This window comes from Lutjanus erythropterus, chromosome 11 (genome assembly GCF_056507025.1).
Source record: "Lutjanus erythropterus isolate fLutEry1 chromosome 11, fLutEry1.hap2, whole genome shotgun sequence".
Lineage (NCBI taxonomy): Eukaryota > Metazoa > Chordata > Actinopteri > Lutjaniformes > Lutjanidae > Lutjanus > Lutjanus erythropterus.
In genome coordinates, this window is record NC_139327.1 from 22,985,929 (window position 1) to 23,005,718 (window position 19,790).

Sequence of the window (19,790 nt, forward strand, 5' to 3'; positions counted from 1 at the left end):
CTGTCAAACAGCCTTTTCAGATGGGAAAACACCATTATACAAGCCAAATATCTCACTCTCAGAATCAGCTGAACTCCACTGACAAAAGCAGCCATTTTTAACTAGCAGAACACAGCAGTTCCTGGCCTACCGCTGCATTGAATGTTTAGTTAATTTATGTAATTGTGTGACTTCAGTGACTCTGAATTAACCTTTTAAAACACCAAAGTACACAATAACACAAACAAACTAAAAGACCAAGGCAGCAGTAAACCTGCAACTTCTGAATTCTGCATTGTAAAATGACTGATTTTGCCAATGGAGTTTGGTGCTTTGGAGAGAGCAACGTATGGCTTTTATAAAAGCAGTTTCTCACTGAAAAAAGACTGTCTGACGGCAATCTAAAGCACTGAAAATATTCTAAATATAGTGTGCACTTAAACTGATATTGGGTTTTTTTCCAAGCTGGAGTTGTGCCAACCACCATCTACTGTTGGTTAAATACTGACTGGATAAGTACCTCATCCAACTTCAAAAAGATCTTAACTATCCCTTCAACTCAAACTCCAATTCCTAGCTTTTCTAGAGCTTTCATCATGTTTGTCATGTGACCAAAGTTCCATACTGCATGTACTGACATGCAAAACTTGAGTCAGGATTGTTTCTTTAGTTCAGATTTGGTTTGTCAAACTACTGTTTTCAAGGTCAAGAGTGAACTGTTATACTCACTCATAATTTTTCCAAATTGCAGAAGCATGTGCAGGAAGTTTGTGTTGTGCCCCACAGTGTTGCGTGTGCGAACATCAGTACGAGGTCTGGGATGAGGCAGCAGAGGGAGCTGTTGCATTAGGGTGAAGAGGACGAAAACTCGTATCGCTCTACAGTGTGTTCGGGGAAACATCACCCATGACAGAGACAAGAGGAAACCTGTCACTGGATGATTTGAGAGCAGTTAGCTGTGGTTTTACATCATGTCAAAATCTTTTCTGTTTATAAAATAAAATTCAGGTATTTGGGATAGAGAGTGTCCGATCTTATGACTGGTACTGTAATTATGGATTCAAGGACATTAATAAAGTACATTAATACTTACCTAGCGTTTTATCAGATCCTTAATCTGCATGATGTGCGAATTTATTGCTGTCTTTAACAGTCTCTGATTGGCTGGAAAACGCAATCTGAGCTGATGAACTTATTAAAAGCCAATGTGATGCACACGCATGCTAAAGGCATGATCTAATGAGGGAAAATCTGTTTCTCAAAGGCTTAGGTTTGTCATTGTCATGTTACCGTTATGTTTATCTTTTAATAAAAATTTAAAATTTTGTGCCCTTAATGTTGTGTCAAGTTTTCCCTGTGGTATTGAAAATGGCATCAAATACTGCACTGTATCAAAATGATGATATCGTGACAATACTAGTGTGCATAGAAATAATCAAATCAATCTGACAGCTCAACAACAATAACGCTTTTCTTTCACAAGCCTTTAAAGGACATCTGACATTTAAGTCTGTTCAAGGTTTTCACTGAGGGAACAGGTTCAAAACTGCAGTGCACCATTTATATTTAAGTGACTGGTTCAAATTGCTTCAAACATCCCATTATTCTGGCTGATGGCTGACCTCAAACTTAATGCTCTACTCTTAAGTCCGGTTTCCTACAAGGAAAGCTAAAGTTGTGCAATAACCAACAGGCAAGGGTCATTTTGTCTTTAGACATCACTTCTCAAGTAATCACATATAAGGATGACAAGCTGTGTCTTTTTCTTTCTTTTTTTTTTTTTTTTGTCTTTTTTAAATGCCGATTGGATACGTTTTTATTATTGGATTCTTTTTTTTTTTTCATTTCAACTATTTGAAAGATGTTTGGTGCCAAGTGCAGCAGTGAGTAACCTCCAACCTTTGTAAGGAAGATGGAGAAGGCTGAACAGTCAATTCATGGAGCGAGTTTTGTGTTAGGATCAGGGGGCAAAATGGAGGGAAAAAGAAACTGAAATCAATATAAATTAGGAAGTTTCCCTGTCAGCGTTCCTGGTGACACAGTTTAACTGCAAAAAGTTCAACTGCATCAGCTGTTGCTTCCTGCTCTCAAACACGAGTGACATTATTCCACCATAACGTCCCACATGACATCATGAGTATATGAATACAAAATGGGAACATACTGTATCACCACGGCAACAGCCTGACAACAAACGACAAGGTCTCGCTCATGCGATTTTCCCTCGATGAGTGAATGAAAAGTTAAGGTAAGTATACTTGATGCCTGAGTGTGAACTGAGCTTATTATGTTAGTGCTTCTGGTTGTAAAGGAAGGAGGGAAAGGAGGCAAGGAAGGAAGGAAGGTTGGAAGGAAGGTTGGAGGGAAGGAGGCCAGAAAGGAAGGTCAAACAGAGTTCCTGTCTTTGCAGCGCAGACAAATGTCACAGTCTTATTTTCACAAACAATGGCCTGACCCACCGACTCTGCTTCAATGTTCACAAACTAACAGATCTGTGACCTAAATATCTCTGGAGATATTTTTCATCACAATTCCAAAAAAAAAAAACAATTCATGAGTTTTTTTTTTTTTGTAAATTTTCACGCATCTGTCAGAGATTCTCTGTGATTGATTATTGATTGGAGTGTGAAAACTCATCCAGAAGTTCAGAATCTTTCTCTCTGTCTCCTGTCCTCCAACATCAGTCTCTTTCAGGCCAGTTTGAGCGTGCTGACAGGGAAGGTTGGGACTGTAACCATGGTGACAGGGTTGAGGACGGCGGCCTGTCCTACCAGCTGCGGGTGGGGGGCCAGCACTGCTGTGGGTTTGCCTAGCGATGGGCTCCCCTGGCTCATGACGGTGGCGCTGTTCACCTGGGCTGTGTTAGTGTTAGCTTGAGGGTTAGCCTGGACATGTGGCAGGGTGTGGTGGGTAAAGGTGTGGGTGATGTGGCCCACCATGGTGGGCTGAGACACAGACACGCCCTGCGGGTAGAGAGTCGGGAGGTGGGATTGCAGGGGACCTCCCAGGTGAGCCACCGGGTGGACGGTGATGTGTCCAATGGACTGGGCGGCGATCTGCTGGTGAGTGGCGGTGGCGGTGGGAGCCGCTGCAATTGGCTGAGGGGTGGAGGAGGTGGGGCCAGGTGACGGGGCGATGTGCGTTAGGTGTTTGTGATTGGCTGGCAGGCCATGGTTGACAGCCTGTATGACTGAGGGGTGGGAGACGGCGGCATGAGCGATGACAGTGGGCTGGACCTGCACAGCTGGGGGCTGGATGGGATGAGGCGGCAGCGGAGGGGGTGGAGCCGGGGCCGGAGCGGGGGCGATGGCCTGAGGGGGAGGGGGAGCTGAGGGGGAGGGTGAAGTCAGGACACCAGAGAGAGGCAGGGCGGCGTGCTGGATCGACAGGTGAGAGGTGAGGAGCGGCTGGGCCTGTAAGATGGGAGGTGTTGGTTTGAGGAGGGACGTGGGAGCAGTAACAGGAGTGGGGACGTCATCGTCAATATCCTGCTCAAAGTTGTCTTCTCCTTCTGTAGACAGAAAGGAAACTATTAGTAATCATGACAATATTCAAGAAACAATGTACTCCATGTGTAACGTTCACTGACTATGTTTACATGCACAGATTCATCTGTTTTTTGTACTTATATTGAAAAATATAAGAGGTTTATATGGTGAATGAAAGTGAATTTTCCACTAACACACACCCTCCTTCTTTCATTTGTTTTACCACTTTCTTGACAAGGTCAGTGTAGCGATATTTGTGCATATCCAAAGTCTTTCATAATGTTTAAAAGTTGGTGTGGTTTCTACAGGTTTCAAGAAAATAAATGTAAGACTTTTTAAGACATATTTCATATTCATACTAGCAAAAAAAAATTATCAATCAACTTGCACAATCTTGAAAAGGATAGGAAGGAAAATCGTCCCAGAATTACTTGCAAAGTAGCCTAAGATGAAACTAGGGTTGCATATTTTGTGCAGTTTCCTTAACTGATAACATTACCTAACATTAAAAGACATTACTGATTAATCAATTACTCATTAATACGGTCCAAAATGCATGCTTTTTCTCTTCTTCTTCTTCTTCTTTTTTTAAAATTCGCTATAAGTTTCAATTTCCTTATTCAACAAATGGCTCAACCAGACAGAACAATGTCAAGTGAAGCATAATTACTGCCATTTCTAGACAACAGATTAATTGGTTCATGCATATTTAATTGCTTAAATTGTTAATGGTGATTAATAGATTAATATTTATCATTAACATCCCTAAAACAAACTGTTCATTATTATTTAATTGGCTCCATGTTGGTTTTGTTGTTGTCATGTTACAAATATATGAAAAGATACAGAAAAACAGGGAGATTCAAGATGCAGATACAACCAGCACACACTTCTAATGGTCATAAGTGATGACTGAAAAGGATTATATATTATTTTTCAGGTAAAGGTTGTATATTAATAAAAGTAAAGTTCATAATCCAATCAATTTTTAAGACCTGGCCTAAAATTCAGATAATTGGATTTTAGAGTTTTCAAGAATCTTTTAGGACCCAGAGAAACCCTGTCCTTAAAACCAGAAATGTGTTTTTTTTTCTTTTGTGTATGCATCTCTAGCCCAGCTTCGCAAACTGTTGGCTAGTTGGATTGTTGCAACGCAGAGAGCTGACTATAAACAGAGAAGAGGACATGCGGTTAAAACCTCAATTCAGTGCACTGACTACATGTCCAAAGAATGCTCCTAAAACTGGAATAATATCTGCATATCTCACTTGTTAATCAGAAAATGCTACATTTGGAATAAGGCCTAATATGGAATACTGTCATATTTCGAATAACAGTGAAAACAAGTGTGTGCGCGAGTGAGAAACAGTCGAGGTTCACTGAAATTCAAACTAAATGTAACCACTATTTGCTACTGCACTGCTTGTGATTAGTTCTGTACAGGAGTATCAGGTATGTAGGTAATATATAATGTATGTCGGAGAGTTGTTGTACCTGAGGCGGTGGACGTGGAGGCCTGGTCGTCCTCTGGTTGGATGGTCTGTCGGAGCACTCTGTCGATCTCGATGACGTCCATGCACTGGCTGAGCTCGTTCTTCAGCTCGGCCAGCCGCTGCTGCGTGGCGATCTTCTCTCTGGCCAGACGCTCCATCTCGTGCTCGTACTCCTTCTCCTTCCTCTTCAGAGTCTTGCAGTGGAGACACAGAAAGCAGAAGAGATAAGCATCGATAGGACAGATAAAAACACTATAAAACACTTCCATGCTGACAGTACATGTGTCAACACAGAGTTGACATATGCACTGTGAATTCTGAAATAAAAACTTGAATGAATCTGAGGCTGCAGTCTGAATGAATAAATAAAAGGCCAGAAAATAAAGTAGTAAAATTCCATATTTGAGAGGGTGAAAATATTTTCTGCCATTTTGCATGAAAAATAACTTTGACAATGAGTCCAATATCAAAATAGATTAATAGCTTAATTATTTTTTAACACTAGCCCGGTCAGGCTGCAAGTGAGTTGCCAGATTTACTAACCCGACATGGCATTTTACTTGAGCTAGGCAAGCAGCCAATCCTTATTCTTGAGCCCTGCGAGGGATTATGCTGCCTAAAATACTGGAAATGTGTTAATATGAAACAGATGGAGGAAGTGTTGAGTTTGCATTAACAGTTAACAACAGCAGCTGGAAATTAACAAGGCAAATAGCAGCAGACCAGAAAACAATGGAAACAGGGTAATAAAATTAAGTTCTTTCTGTGAAGGCAGGTTTAGTGTTAAATATCTACAGTTCAAAGAACTGGGATTACAACAGCAAATTCAGACCAACTTTCTCTCTCTCTGTTCTATCTTGACCGCTCCCACATTTCCCCCAACTTGCACAATCTTGAAAAACAATGTCGTCCATCACGCTATCCCACTTTCAAAGACCAGCAGGAAGGCAGGCATATAAATTCACACACTGCTTTTTCTGGCGTCACAGATTTAAGCTCCTCCCATTTCCTGGATATCAAGCTTGTCTTTTTTTTTTTTTTTTTTAGAGAGAACAGGGTCAGAGTGGGAGTAAACGCCCTGCTGCTGTGTTTTACTTACACCAATCACTCAAGTCCTGACAATCCTGATGTCACTGGATTACTGCAACCTGAACATTAGTCACATGTGACTGAATGAACGTATTAATTTCACGGCACACCACTGTCACGCTGAGCAGTAACCTGCATGTGCGTTTAGTTTTACAAATGAAACACGAAAGACAAAACACAACAGAGTGACACAAAAAGAACATTTATAAAAGGAAGATTTAGAGAAACAGAGCACAGTGCTTCCATCCCCGCCACGCCGTCTCTGTGACCCAGTTTCTGTGTAGGTCAGCTGACGCGTGAACACCAAATAGTACGACGGGCTAAGTACATTAACAAAGATTACTGGGGAGGAATGAGGGAGAAAGGGGAGGAGGGAGAGGAGGAAAATGGTCGGGGAAAGGGTGGTTGAGGGCAGAGGACGCAGAAGTGGGAAAGGAAGGGGTGAAGGGATTATGTTGGTAAACAGAAAGCAGTCAAATACTGTGAAATTCCTGCTGTGTTCAGCTAGTTGAGTTCTTTACATTATTGTAAACTAAATATCCAGCTGACTAGTTGAATAGTCAGCATAATTTCTGGGGGAAAAAAAACAAAATAGAAATGAGTTTCCTGTCTGGCTGGTGCAACCAAAAAGAGAACATAGTGATGGAAAAACAAGAGAGAGGGGGACAGAAAATGAGCACATGAGGACACATGACCCTACTACAAGACGACTACAAAGCTGTTTACTCTCTGCAGACATGTGATGGCCTCACACGCTCTGGCTGCTCCTGTCCTAATTCACTGCCTTTACTTTAACAGTTACAGCTGCCGGTCCATACCTGGTGAACTTTGCCTTCTTATAACAGCTCCACATCTCTCAACTAACACCTTCCTCTCTGCTAAACACACGAAGCCTTTTCACATAACTGTGGGAGCAGTTTTTCAGGGTTAGGAGTGAAAAGGTAGTTTTGGAAATTACAGCAAATCAGATCACGCATTCCCAACAGACCTAATAGTCTTAACATCTGACAGAGTTAAATGACATTGGTTGGTTTGTTTTAACAGCAAGTTTCAGTCATTACAAGAAAAGTTAATCCAGCTGATTCATGTTTGTTATTACATATCTGATTATTGCCTCTTTTACACAGCCTGTTCAGGGCGGGGTGTTGCACTGTTGCTCTGTCTACTGTTCTGTATAAAATGCATGAGTACAGAATTGGGAGGCACTCTTCCCCAATTTCACCAACAGTGGAGGCCGACAGGTTTTACACGTCAGTCAAACTGATGTGTAAAAAGGGTAAGCTGGCAGGACGGGAAAAGACGCTGAGGAAAGAAGTTGAATGTGAATGGAGCTGAGGCAGCCAAATGAAGTGGCTACCTTACGGCTCGACACCTGTAACAATACCCATCTGTCACTTGAAGTGGCCAAGCCCTTAATTATTCTTAATTTTGAGCCTTAAAGTAAATTTAAATAGTCAGGTTATATAAAAATGCAGCCCCGTACAGTTGTCATGAATGGGAAAATTAGCTATAGAGACCAGAACTGTATGTTGTACCAGGCTGTAGACATGTTTATTTCTGCTGTTAAATTGGCCATGTTAATAGGGTGCTCTATGAGGATTAACTCGCTTTTGGAGCCAGCCTCAAGTGGCCATTTGAGAAACTGCAGTGAGAAACCCCTCATCATCAAGTTCATGATACCAGCTGATGGTCCTTTTCACTTAATTGTTGCAGAAGAAACAACCCCTCATTTACCCAGGATCACATATAGAGCTTTAATTTGTAGATTCATGAGGTTATCAGCGGTACATGTGATTGCAAAAGAGGAGAAAAGCAGAATCACTTGTTGACCGGTGCAGTTAGTCATCACGCTAGACCCCAATGCTGTTGCATCACACATCACGCCTATTTTGCTCCCAGAACACTGACATACTATCTAAAAATCACACACCTGTTTGGTTCAGTGTAATAAAAAAAAGCAAAGCCAGCGTAATGAGCCTCCTTCATGGCAGATCCGTTTAAAAATGGCTTTTAACTTATATTATTTCCCTACTGCATATGCATACTAACTGAATACACTCCTACAAGACTTGAAGACAGAGCACGACACTACTGACACACACAGGTATTCTTTGAAACACAGACATTACCAAGCACGAGCTGGCTGCAGAGGAACTACAACTGCTAATGTATGTGCGCATGTGCATCCAGGAGCATCATTTCAAGGTCTTCCCATACAAACCCAGACACCATTAGGCCTGTGGCAAATCACCAAGGAAACAGCTGTCACCCATAGCAGTTTCCTTGGCAACCTCATCCATGAGGATTTGGCTGCTTGAGCAGCAGTTTGTAAAAAAAAACAAAAAAAAAAAACATAAGGAGCTATGTAATTGGGTGAAGCATAGGGGTAATTACATGTAAGGAGTGATGTGACTGGATGTCTGCCAGTCGGGTGCTTCGGATCACTCCCAACCCCCGCCCCCTCCTCCTCCTCCACACTTCCATCCCACACTCACTCCTTCCTCTACTCCCCCATCCATCGCTCCCTTGACACCCTTCCCCCCTTTTCCTCCCTCCTCCTCCTCCTCCGCTTCATCTATGCCTCCTTTATCCTTCCTCCTTCAACACATCCTCTCTAATAAAAAAGGTGCAAATGACTAAAGGATGATGATATTTTGGCCTGACAGGTGTCTTGGCTTTAATCACCTATGCATCTGTGTAGACGTGTCATCTTCGTAAGGTTGATATGAGGACAACGACTGCTGAAAGCTCATATTGTTGCTCCATCATCCATAACCATTGACAAAAAGACCAATATATGCAGAAAGTGACTGATTTAGTCTTTACATCACATACAGATCGCTCTCCTGTGCAGACAAACATTGAGGAAAGGACTGACTACAGTGCCCTGGCCACCTGCTGCCCGTTGCTATGGTTACCAAGCGTTCTGAACGCAAGAGGCAGCAGGGGAGACGCAGGAAGAGATGAACACAAATGAAGAGAAGAATAGGTTGAGTCAGACAGGGGTTAAAAGACGAAAAATCTGCACCTATTCCACTGTATCACCATGGAAACACTTCTGTAACCGCTCCGTGAGCGTACCCAGTACCTGACACTGTCTCTGCAATCTAGCGGCGCAGAGCAGACCGGAGTGGGTGAGCTCCGGTGACGTCACCGGGCTTGCGCTAGCCATGTGCTCAGATCTCACATGGCTCAGGGAGAGGGAGGGAGACTGAGGTTTACAGGTTCGCATGAGGAGAGGTACAGAGAGAGGAGGTGGGAAAAAAAAGAACGAGGCACTCATCTACAATGAAAACCTACAGACTGTGTTATAGATCAGAGGAAGATGGAGACAGAGACGGAGACAGAGAGTAGTAGCTGGACATTCAGCTTTCATCTCTAACATTTGTGAAGATCACAGCCGTATTAGACTGATTCAATATTATTGTTACTGGCTTTTTTTAAGATATTGTGTCAATATCAACAAATTGTAATCATTTTTACAATTTTTTGTCTTCCAAATTAAATATTCCATTTCAGTTTTTCTTTAAAAACAAGCACAATGTTAATGATCAATCATTAATTGCCATTATGATTCGACAGATCAAAAATTAAATATCTAATAATGTGTTCTGATATTGTTTTGTGCACAATTTCTCTGGAGCTCACAAGTTTTCAGGTAGACAAGAGCAGCAGTTATAAGCGAGAGACTTCTTGATTTATTATTCTATTCCTGCTTCATGAATGAATATTTAAAACAGCTAATTAGCCACTACAATTATTAACTGATTATTCATTGGTATTGTGTTCAAGTATTGGTTAAGGACAACACACAAAAGTGGCTACTAAAACTGGTAGCTGTGTGTATACTTAGGGCTGATTACTTGTACTATAGATTACTCTGCAGATTATTTTTTTAGTAATTGTTGCATTTAATATTTACTACTATTGGCTTCTGTTTGCAAGCCAAATTGTAAAGCATTACTTTAATACACTAATCAATAAATTATCTAGTCTATAAAAAACGTTAAATAATGGAAGAATGCTCTCAATCATTTCCTAGAGCCCAAACGAACTTCATTTGCATGCTGTGTCCAGCCAACAATCCAAAATCCCCAATATATTCAGTTTTTGATAAAGAAATTGAGAAAAGGCAGAAAGCAGATGCAACTATGAATATAAAAATTAGATATTTACTATTTAAACAATAAAAAACTTATTACAAAAAATATATATGTTTTTGATCCATTTCCTCGGTTTTTGTGGATTAACTTTTGGTCGACCAACTGATTCACTGACTGTTTTTGCACTAGTAGCCACTACTATTATATGTCATGTTTACATTTGTTTTTCTGGCTGGTAAATGGAAAGACCTTTCATCTGACATGACTCATAAAACAGGAAAACCTGAGCTGTGCAGTATGGATTTCATATCAAAACTCATTGATATAGCTCATATCCCCACCATCACCATTTCCTGTCAAAGACTGCCTCAAATCCTTCTGTGTGTAGTGCTCCCTGAAGGCGGCTCAAGATCTCACAGCCAGTCTCATTTTGAACAAGCTCTTCCATCTCATGGCCTAATTTAGCTCCTTCCACTGACTCCCCCATTGCATATTCCATTGAAATCAAAATCCTGAAGCTTCCACTCCACAAAAAAAAGGAACCACTGCATCTAGCTCCAGGCTGAAATTCATTTTTTTTTTTCTGCCACGATGCAGAAATCCTCCCTCGTCTACTTCTGTGGACTGAAAACTCACCTCTTCAGGCAATGCAGTTCCCTCCCCCACATCACCCTTAGCAATGCAACATTAGTACGCTACACAACTACAACACCCTACAAATATTTCCCCACAAAAATGTTACTCTCATGCATTGCGGTTATTTAGTTCCTGAGAAAACTACCTTTTCTATTTCATGCTGTATGACACAACTGAATCAACTGAAACATTTAAAATGCAAACTAATGTTCTCAAAAAAATCTCCAAGTTCTTATAAAATATAGTCATTACGGGTGCCCCTATGGCTCAGTTGATAGCGTGTGGATCCCATGTACTGAGCCCTCTCTCTTCACCCCCCTTTCCTGTCATCTTCAGCTGTCACTATGATTAAAGACAAAAAAAACCCAAAAATAATCTTAAAAAATATATAGTCATTACGTTGTATAGACTGAGGAAAACATTGGATTTATTCACAATTTTCTAATAGGCTGGTTCACCAGTATTTGTCAGATGCCACATCATAGTCACAAGAGACTTAACCAACACAAAACAGCTTAATGGCTCACAAAACAGGCATTGTATATCAATTACACTGTGCTGTTCCCACAGCTGAACCGATCAATTCAAACTCAGAGAGACGTGAAAACAATACAATGAAAAACAAGAAGCGAGTAGGACCCAAAGTACTGTGTCAGACCACACCAGTGTGAAAAAGCTTACAGTCTCACTACACTGGGAAACCTGAGAATATGTATTCAAACTCTACCTGTATGTAACGCAAAGCACTGCGGAGAACGCTGAGGTTGGAGGTTTTCTTCTCGTCAACATTTGGAACGTTCTTCTTCAGCGTCTCAAAACACTCTTTGAGGTGCGCTCGCCTGAAGGGCCAGAGTCAGAAACGAGAAAGAGTCAGAATTTTGATATGGTCAATATCAGATTGCTGTCTTAAAGAAAGTTCACCATCAACAGTAAGTTGAGCATGATTTGCTCAAGAGGTTAACCAAGCTGTTGTCATTTAAAGAGGCCTCACAACTCAATTTTTGCATGCTTGGGAAGGGTTTCATGGTTTCAATCCCTTGACTTCTATGCTGTTAATACTCTTTCGTGACACACTTAAAACTACTACAAGGAAGGTTCATATTTTGATGATTTTGGAAGCTTCTGTGGACAAAACAAATAGTGATTCCTCCACAATAACACCAAAGTATAATGTCAAAAATATAATTATCTAAAAAAAAAAAATCTCCTCTTGCTTCTTTTTAACTTGCTGACATACAACACACTGACACTTTGCCTGGATAAACGTAAATACAGGCTTGCTTCAACTGATTTCAAAGAATCCAACTCGGTGGCAGGCATTAAAAAGTAAAAAGCTAAAAAGTTTAGAATAGAAATAGCTGATACTCTTGTAGATGATCTTGTTAATTCATATCGGTCATACAGAGGCAACAGAGATGAATTGAGGCTGTTTCTGTTTACTAGTTAAAAACTCCTTGTAGTAGCTTTAACGAATAGAAAGGATTGTGTGTATGTGGTGGTCAAGCTGAGTAAAAACAGCTGTTTTCCCTAATCCCTGATTGGAGTCAGTGATTTTAAACGTTAGTACAATAGTAATATACAAAATACAATGCTTAATACCTCTTTCTATACCACTGCAAGAAGAAACAAAGTACTAGGAGAGTTTTTTTCCTTTTTAAATTGACATGTACACAGTGCTGGTACAGAAAAAGTCAGTGAACACTATCTGGTTTACTGTAAGCCAAACTGAACTGAACTGAGGTCCTGAATGAACACTAAGACCTTTTTTTAATAGCTTCAGTACTACAGTACATTTCGTGGATGTTGTATTGTTTTATACACATGGTACTGAAAAAGTATCAGAACATTGATACTTCTGACAACCTTATTGGAGAATATTCATTATTTATTAGGAAGGTGATGATTTACTTGAGAGATTAACCAAGTTGTTGTCATTTAAGGAGGCCTCATAACTCCAATTTTGCATGCTTGAGGAGGATTTCATGGTTTTGTGTTATGTTGTGTAAATGCCATGCCCTTCAGGAAGTCAAAACCTTTTCATAGCACACTTTAAGGGACAGTTCACCCCAAAGTCAAAAATACAGATTTTTCCTCTTACCTGTAGTGCTGCTTATCCATCTAGATAGTTTTGGTGTGAGATGCTGAGTTTTGGAGATATAGACCATGTATGCCTTTTCTTTAATATAATTTAACTAAAAGGCACTCTGCTTGTGGTGCTCAAAGAGCCAAAAAAAAAACAAAAAAAAAACTCAAAAGCAATGCCTTTTTCCAGAAATCATGAGCCACTTACTCAAGATGATTCACAGACCTTGTTGTGAGCAGTTTCATGCATGAACTACTTTCTAGATGAAACAAAGTAGTTTCGGTAGATTTTACTGTAGAAAGAAAGTAGTTTGTACACGAAACTGCTCACAACAAGGTCTGTGGATTATCTTTAGTAACTAGGTCATGATTTCTGGAAGGAGACACTGGTGTCGAGTTTTCCCAAATGTAATTTTTGACTCTTTGAGCACCACAAGCTGAGTGCCATCTAGTTTCAATATAATGGAAAGTATTCAGATATCTCTATAGCCGATACCTCCAAAACTCAGCTAATCATGAAACAACTATGGATGGATGGACTACAGGGGAGACGTAAAATATGTATTTTTGATTTTGAAGGGAACTGTCTCTTTAATAAACATAAAAACGTGTATGTGGTGGCCAAGCTAAGAAAACAGGGCTGTTTTCTTATTTCTTGATAGGGTAACATCAACTGCAACAATAAGAAGTTCACATTATTTTGACTGACCTGTTCTTCTCCAGTTTATTATGCACCTCTCTGGTCCCCGCTCTGAAAACACAAAATAAATCATTTAACTCCATCATAAACCGGTCTACAAACTTATATCAACTTTAACGAGTACACACACATAAGCGCACACACACACACAAACTGACCCTCCTGGTCTCCTCTTCCCTTCCATCCCTCTCATGTCCTCCATCGTCACTCCATTAGGCCGTGGTTGAGATGTGGGTGGAGCTTGATGGGGGGCCAGTGCATGTTGAGAGCCAGAGCCATTAGTGCTAATGGAAGTTGGGTACTGAATCTGAACCTGAGGCTGTGATTGGCTGGGCTTTGCACCAACCAGCTGCTGACTGGTCTCTACTTTCACCTGGGGAGCACACAACAGGTGAGGAGAGGCCGGCGGCTGCTGCTGCGGAGGGGAGGAAGCGTTCTTGACTGGCGGGGAGCTTTTGAGTGATGTCGCCGCCGCAGCAATTGGCGTTGTGAGTGGGAGGGGTGGGACAGAGGGTGTCGCGGTGACAACTGGGACCATTGGGATGACGGCGATCGGAACTTGAGGAGGTGGGAGGGAGGGGGGCGGAGGGGCGGGAGGAGGGTGATGCGGCTGTTGACGGTGGGTGTCATCGCCCCAAGTGATGTGGTTGGCTCTGACTGGCTGAGACAACGAGGTCACAAGTTCCACACATCTTGACTCCGCCTCCCTGTTGATGAGCTCCTTCTCTTTGCGTTGCTCTTCTTCTGTAGGAGGTGAGAAAAGAAAATGTACAAAGTGAGAGATGTAAAATATTGGACACCAACAAAGAGGTTAGACAGATGAGATGTTAAAGGGACAGTTTGGATTATTTGATCAGGTTGTATGAAGCAGTTATCCATAATCAGTTTATTAGCTACTACCCCCCCATTTGGAGACATAGAGAGGGTTACTAACACTGAAGCTGAGTGATATACTGTTCTGGACAGGGTCAACAACAAAACATATTTTAGCCACTTAAAAAAAGGTCCACCTAGAAAAAATACATTGGCCGTCTAAGTGTACACTACAATTTTTCCACTTTACTTTGCCGTAAGACAAACTTTTTCTAACAGGAAACTGCCATTATACAAGCCAAATATCACTCTCTCCAAATCAACCAAACCCTGCAGGTGAAATCAGTCATTGAACTCGCAGAACAATGGAGTTGGTGGTCTGCCACTGCTTCGATCTGTTAGTTTGTTTACGTTATCATGTGACCGCCATCAATCTCAACTAACCTTTTAACACACTTTAGTCACAAAATAACACAAACAAATTAACAAATCGAGTTCTGCAAAGTAACATTACTGATTTTTCTTATAGTGTTTGGTTAGTTTGGAGAGGGCAATATGTGCCTCACATAACAGTGGTTTTCTGTCAGACAAGGCTGTCTAATCACAAGGTAAAATGGTGAAAATATTCTAAATATAGAGTACACTGACATTAATAAACATTTTTTTAGGTCGGCCTTTTTTAAATGCCCAAAATAATTTTCTGCTGACTCCATTCACAGCTGTATATTGCATAGCTTCTATGCCGGCACCTCACCCTACATCAAATAATCCAAACTATGCCTTTAAAAAGAGAAAAACTGGAGATTCAGTTGTACATCAAAGAGAACACTGAACAAAGTGCCAAATCACAATTTACTTTTTCCAATGGTTAAATCTGTCTTTCATGCTTCTAATACAGTATATGACACTGATGCATAGACACAGGCACAGACACACAAACATCTGTACTGAATGCAGAAAATGCTCTACGTCCAGTTTGTAAATCATTAATTACTTGTGATTTATCAACCAACATCAAACAAAAGATGCAAGTTCCCTTCAGGTAATCTTAGCCGTTTCACTGTAGTGCTACAGAGCAGAAGTCACTTTGTTTGTACAGCGAACACCTCAACACTACCTGCACACAAGCACACACACAAAGAATGATGTCATCGGAGAATCAGATCATGTGGAGGGGGAAATAACCACAGAAATTGTGTCTGGATCTGTTTCCTGACTGGAGAGAACACCCCTCTGTCTGCCCTGTGATTGGACCAGTCCAGCACTGAGCATGCTTTTCCCTCTGGGCTACGTCAGGGCCGTCTGACCAACAGCAGTGGACTATTGTCAGGGAGCCACTCTGCCGGGTCAAACAGAGTTGGCACCACACCAACATACAAATGAAGTATTGTCGCATGAAGGAAGCTAAAAACAAGTCAAAAAATAGATTTAAAATATTCACAGGGATGGGAATGTTTCCACGCTGTGCTCTTGTTGAGTGTGCAGAGGCACACACACACTTAATGATATGAGTGAGTAGTTACTGCACACTGTAGACTCAAAGCGATGTGGAAAGCCCTCTAGTTACCATGGAAACAGCAACATTAGAAAAAGAAGATCCCAGGGATTCCTCAAACCTGCACGACGCCAACACACAGCCCCGCTATCAGCAGCATCATAAAACTAAATAGAAACACCACACACCAACATGCCTGCCTGCGTGTTAAGTAACACATTCAGAGCTTCTCCACATGAAACTGCAAACTCCTGATGACGCGATTTCCTTCCACCTGGGGCAACAGTACACCTCAGAGACAGCCCACCCAGCTAAATACTGTCACCATCATCATATACAAACTATTACTCTGCACTTTTGGAATCATACATCCTTTTTAATCAATGGGATTTGACAAATAATCAATCAAATTAAGACATTAATATTGATATCATGTTAATGATACACATAAGACTGTCTAAATAATCCAGCACCTCTTTAACATACTGTTTTCTCTTAAATAATTTCTCGCTTGGTCTTCGTCCCCAGTGTAATTGCACTTTGTATACATATTTCTAAGGTTACAGACTCTCTCCCCCTCCCTACACTCCTATTTCGAGTGTAATTCATGTGCCAGAAGAGACCAAACGCACAGTAAACAAAGTTAAGAATAAATTGATTTATCAAGAAAAATGCCAATCATTGTGTGGTTTGAGATTCTCCAATGTAGATTTATTTTAGGGCTGCACAATTAATCAAAATATTATTGAAACTGCTCTATGCAATATCCAAATGACAGATCTGCTTTTTTGTTTTGATAAAATAAAAATGTGTGACAAAACAGCTTTATAATGAAGAGTTACTGTAGTGCTGCAGAGATGCTCTGTCCTACAAATCTTGTTCTCCAGAATATTTTTGGTACTGACCCCAACAAACGTGACATCATCATGATTTTAATAGTTTAGAAGAAAACAAAACTGTGATGTAAAAATGATCATTTCCACTAATTGTGAATCATATCTCAGAAAAACTGTCAGAATACTCTCAATTTGATTTTTTTTTTACCTTATTGTACAGCCCTAATGTCTTTCTTTTTTTCGGTAATTTATTGATTACCAAGCCAACTGGATATTTCTGGGTTATGTAAGTTTATGCTTTACAATTATAAACAGTTTAGTCTCCTGTAATGTACAACAGAAGAACAGCGATCACTGAGTTGGACATCTGTGGGATTTTAAATACATTTGCCATATGATGACATCCATACTGAAAAATATCCATTATAATATAATTGGGGATGCACAATAAAGGTTTTTTTCAGCCAATACCAGTAACTAATAATTATCAGCTTGTCATGGCTGATAGTGATGAGATAACAAATTATTTCACATTTCTGTATTTTAAAAAGTACATAGAACCTGTAGTTTATGGAGGTGAGTAATGCTCAGATGTAGTGAGCACAGATGAATAATTTAATATCCCATAATTTCATTACTTGAATAATAAATAATAATATAAGTTTCTCATTTTCATCCAATAATCTATTGACATAAACACTTATCCTTCATCCCTAACTATCATGTTGATTCAACCAAGTTACTCAGCCCTAGTCTTAAGACGCACTGCTGAGATTTAGGATTACCAAGGACCAAAATGCAATTGCAAAACTTGACACAGAAAAGGGTAACTTCCACAAAGAGATCAAATAGCAGAAATAAAAAATAATGTCCGGCAGACAGTAGCAGCTGAGAGTATGTTGACATCTGCCACATTGTTTTTCTAGCTTTTGTAGTACAGTCCACACACACACACACCATGCTCCAGATTGTCAAATGCACGCAAACGTAAATTACATAACTCCTGCATTGAAAGAGGCTGGGCTGGGTGGGGTGGGGGGGTGAGCAGAGAGGGACGCTGCCCTACTTACCCCCCTTTCTGGCTCTGACCCGCCACTGTCAGGAGTCTGAATGGAAAGGGCGGAGACGATGACTGCGTGCGTGTGTATGTGTGTTTATGTGCGCGTAGGTGTGTATCTAGAGAAGGGGATTGGGGGGGGGGGGGGGTGCACGTGGTCGTTGTGGGCGGATCCTAGCACGCGGTAGGGTAAGCATGCGGGGGGGAGGGGGTTGATTTGTCTGACACGTCATCATCAGAGGGGAGAAACACAAAAAGCAGCCCCCTGTCTCCTTTAAACCGAGTCAGTGATCATTAAGTCGATTGGTAAGTGATCAGTTTCTGACGAAGAGGAGGAACACAAACACACATTTTATATGCAGATATAAAGAAATGGGTCGGGGCGAGGACGTGAGGGCCCGCCCCACTGTGTGTCATAAGATATGTGAGCAGTGTCAGGGTATTATGTAAAGAGCAGCCTCTGCTCGCCACCGCCCTGCCGGGGCTCGACGGACAAAAAACTGGGCCAAATCGATACTGAGGGGCTCTTTTATAACAAATATGTCAAATGTGAAACTATATTAAAAAATAAACCAATTTCATTCAAAATATTAGCAATTTTTAAAAATGCATTTGAGGTTTTAGATATCGATATTGCAATTAAGTGCACAGTCTACAGCTATCTGCTGGATAACAAAGATACAATAAATAAATAGATCTCGGTTACTGACAGGAACTCCTCTGCTATGTGTTCTAGCGCACACACAATCACGCACGCGCGCGTACGGTGAGTCACTTGAGTGCTGAAACTGTCACACACACACACACCGAGAGCGCGCAAAGTAGTTCGCAAAACAACTTTGACCGTTTCCGCATTAAGGGGAGACAAATATGTCTAATAATTAACTACTCGGGAATTGCCGATACTTTGCAGTGACTTCAGTCTCTTATTTTGGCATGAACCCAGGCCAATAAACCCACAAAAAAAACTACAAACGCTTCCGTTCATCATAGGCGGGTCGGTTGAAAATGCAAGCCCAGCCGTTGATAGTAGTAACGGCTTTACGGTTCCATACAGAGGCAGTTTAAGGATGTAGCACACAGTGCTATTTGTCCGTTCAGCACGGTGCACCAGTCTGCTGTTCAACTTACCACGTGTGATCTGTTGTTGCTGGGCTTGCCATTCCAGGTATCTGGCCGCCTCCAAAAGTGTATCGATGCTCATTGCGCGTAAACCCTCACGGCAGGCGACCCGGTGGCCCGGGACGGAAGGAGGAAAAAGACCGAGGGGGTAGGTAGTGTCCCGGGTAGGAAGCGCCGTGTGCACGGTTCACACTCGCACGCCCGAGCTTTTCGTCCCCTGTGTTTCTCCTGAAAGCAGACGGACGATTTTTAATCCGGCCAAACGCAAAGTAGATCCTCGCATACGTAAAAAATAGGATTGCAACAAGATGGCGATGCGAGCACGGGAATACACACAACAAGGCGAGTCGTGTTCTCGTTAAGGCCCGCCCCTCCCGGATTCCTGCCCCGCCCTGTTACTACGGCCTTCGACAAAACCCGGCGACGGATCGCTCCCTGCTGTTAGTCCCGGTGACCTTACAAGCAGGGATGGATTACTGAGCCGGACTACTGTGCACAGTCTGAGGGGCCCAATATATCAGGCAGGCAAGAGTGTCTGAAGTGACTGTGAACATTTGTCTATGAAGGTCGATCATATGACTACAAAGAGCCACAAAATTACCTCAAAAAGACAAAAAATACTACATGAAGACACAAAACTACTGCTATTAGAAACAAAATGACTGTAAGGAGATGGAAAACTATATAACAAAAACACACACAAAACTACCACAGACACACAAACCAACTACAAGGTGACACAAAACTAACAAGAGACATAAAACTACCACAGACAGAAAACAACTACAAGGAGACACAAAATTACTAGAGACATATATTTACCACAAGGAGACAAAGAAACACTTGATGGAGACACAATACTACCAAAAAGAGACACAGAAGTATCAAAAAGACACA

At 41.3% G+C, this 19,790-nt stretch overlaps 1 protein-coding gene across 1 annotated transcript; it reads right to left on the minus strand.

Moving 5' to 3' along the window:
- Positions 1-1,219: 1,219 nt before the first annotated feature.
- On the minus strand, positions 1,220-19,258 carry mntb (MAX network transcriptional repressor b). Its single transcript, XM_084729688.1, has 6 exons — positions 18,903-19,258; positions 13,729-14,314; positions 13,580-13,621; positions 11,516-11,627; positions 4,962-5,154; positions 1,220-3,490 (listed from the first exon to the last, which is right to left on the minus strand). Exons 1-6 carry the CDS (start codon positions 18,973-18,975, stop codon positions 2,670-2,672), a joined length of 1,827 nt encoding a protein of 608 aa, XP_084585814.1. The 5' UTR covers positions 18,976-19,258; the 3' UTR covers positions 1,220-2,669.
- Between the last annotated feature and the right edge of the window lie 532 nt (positions 19,259-19,790).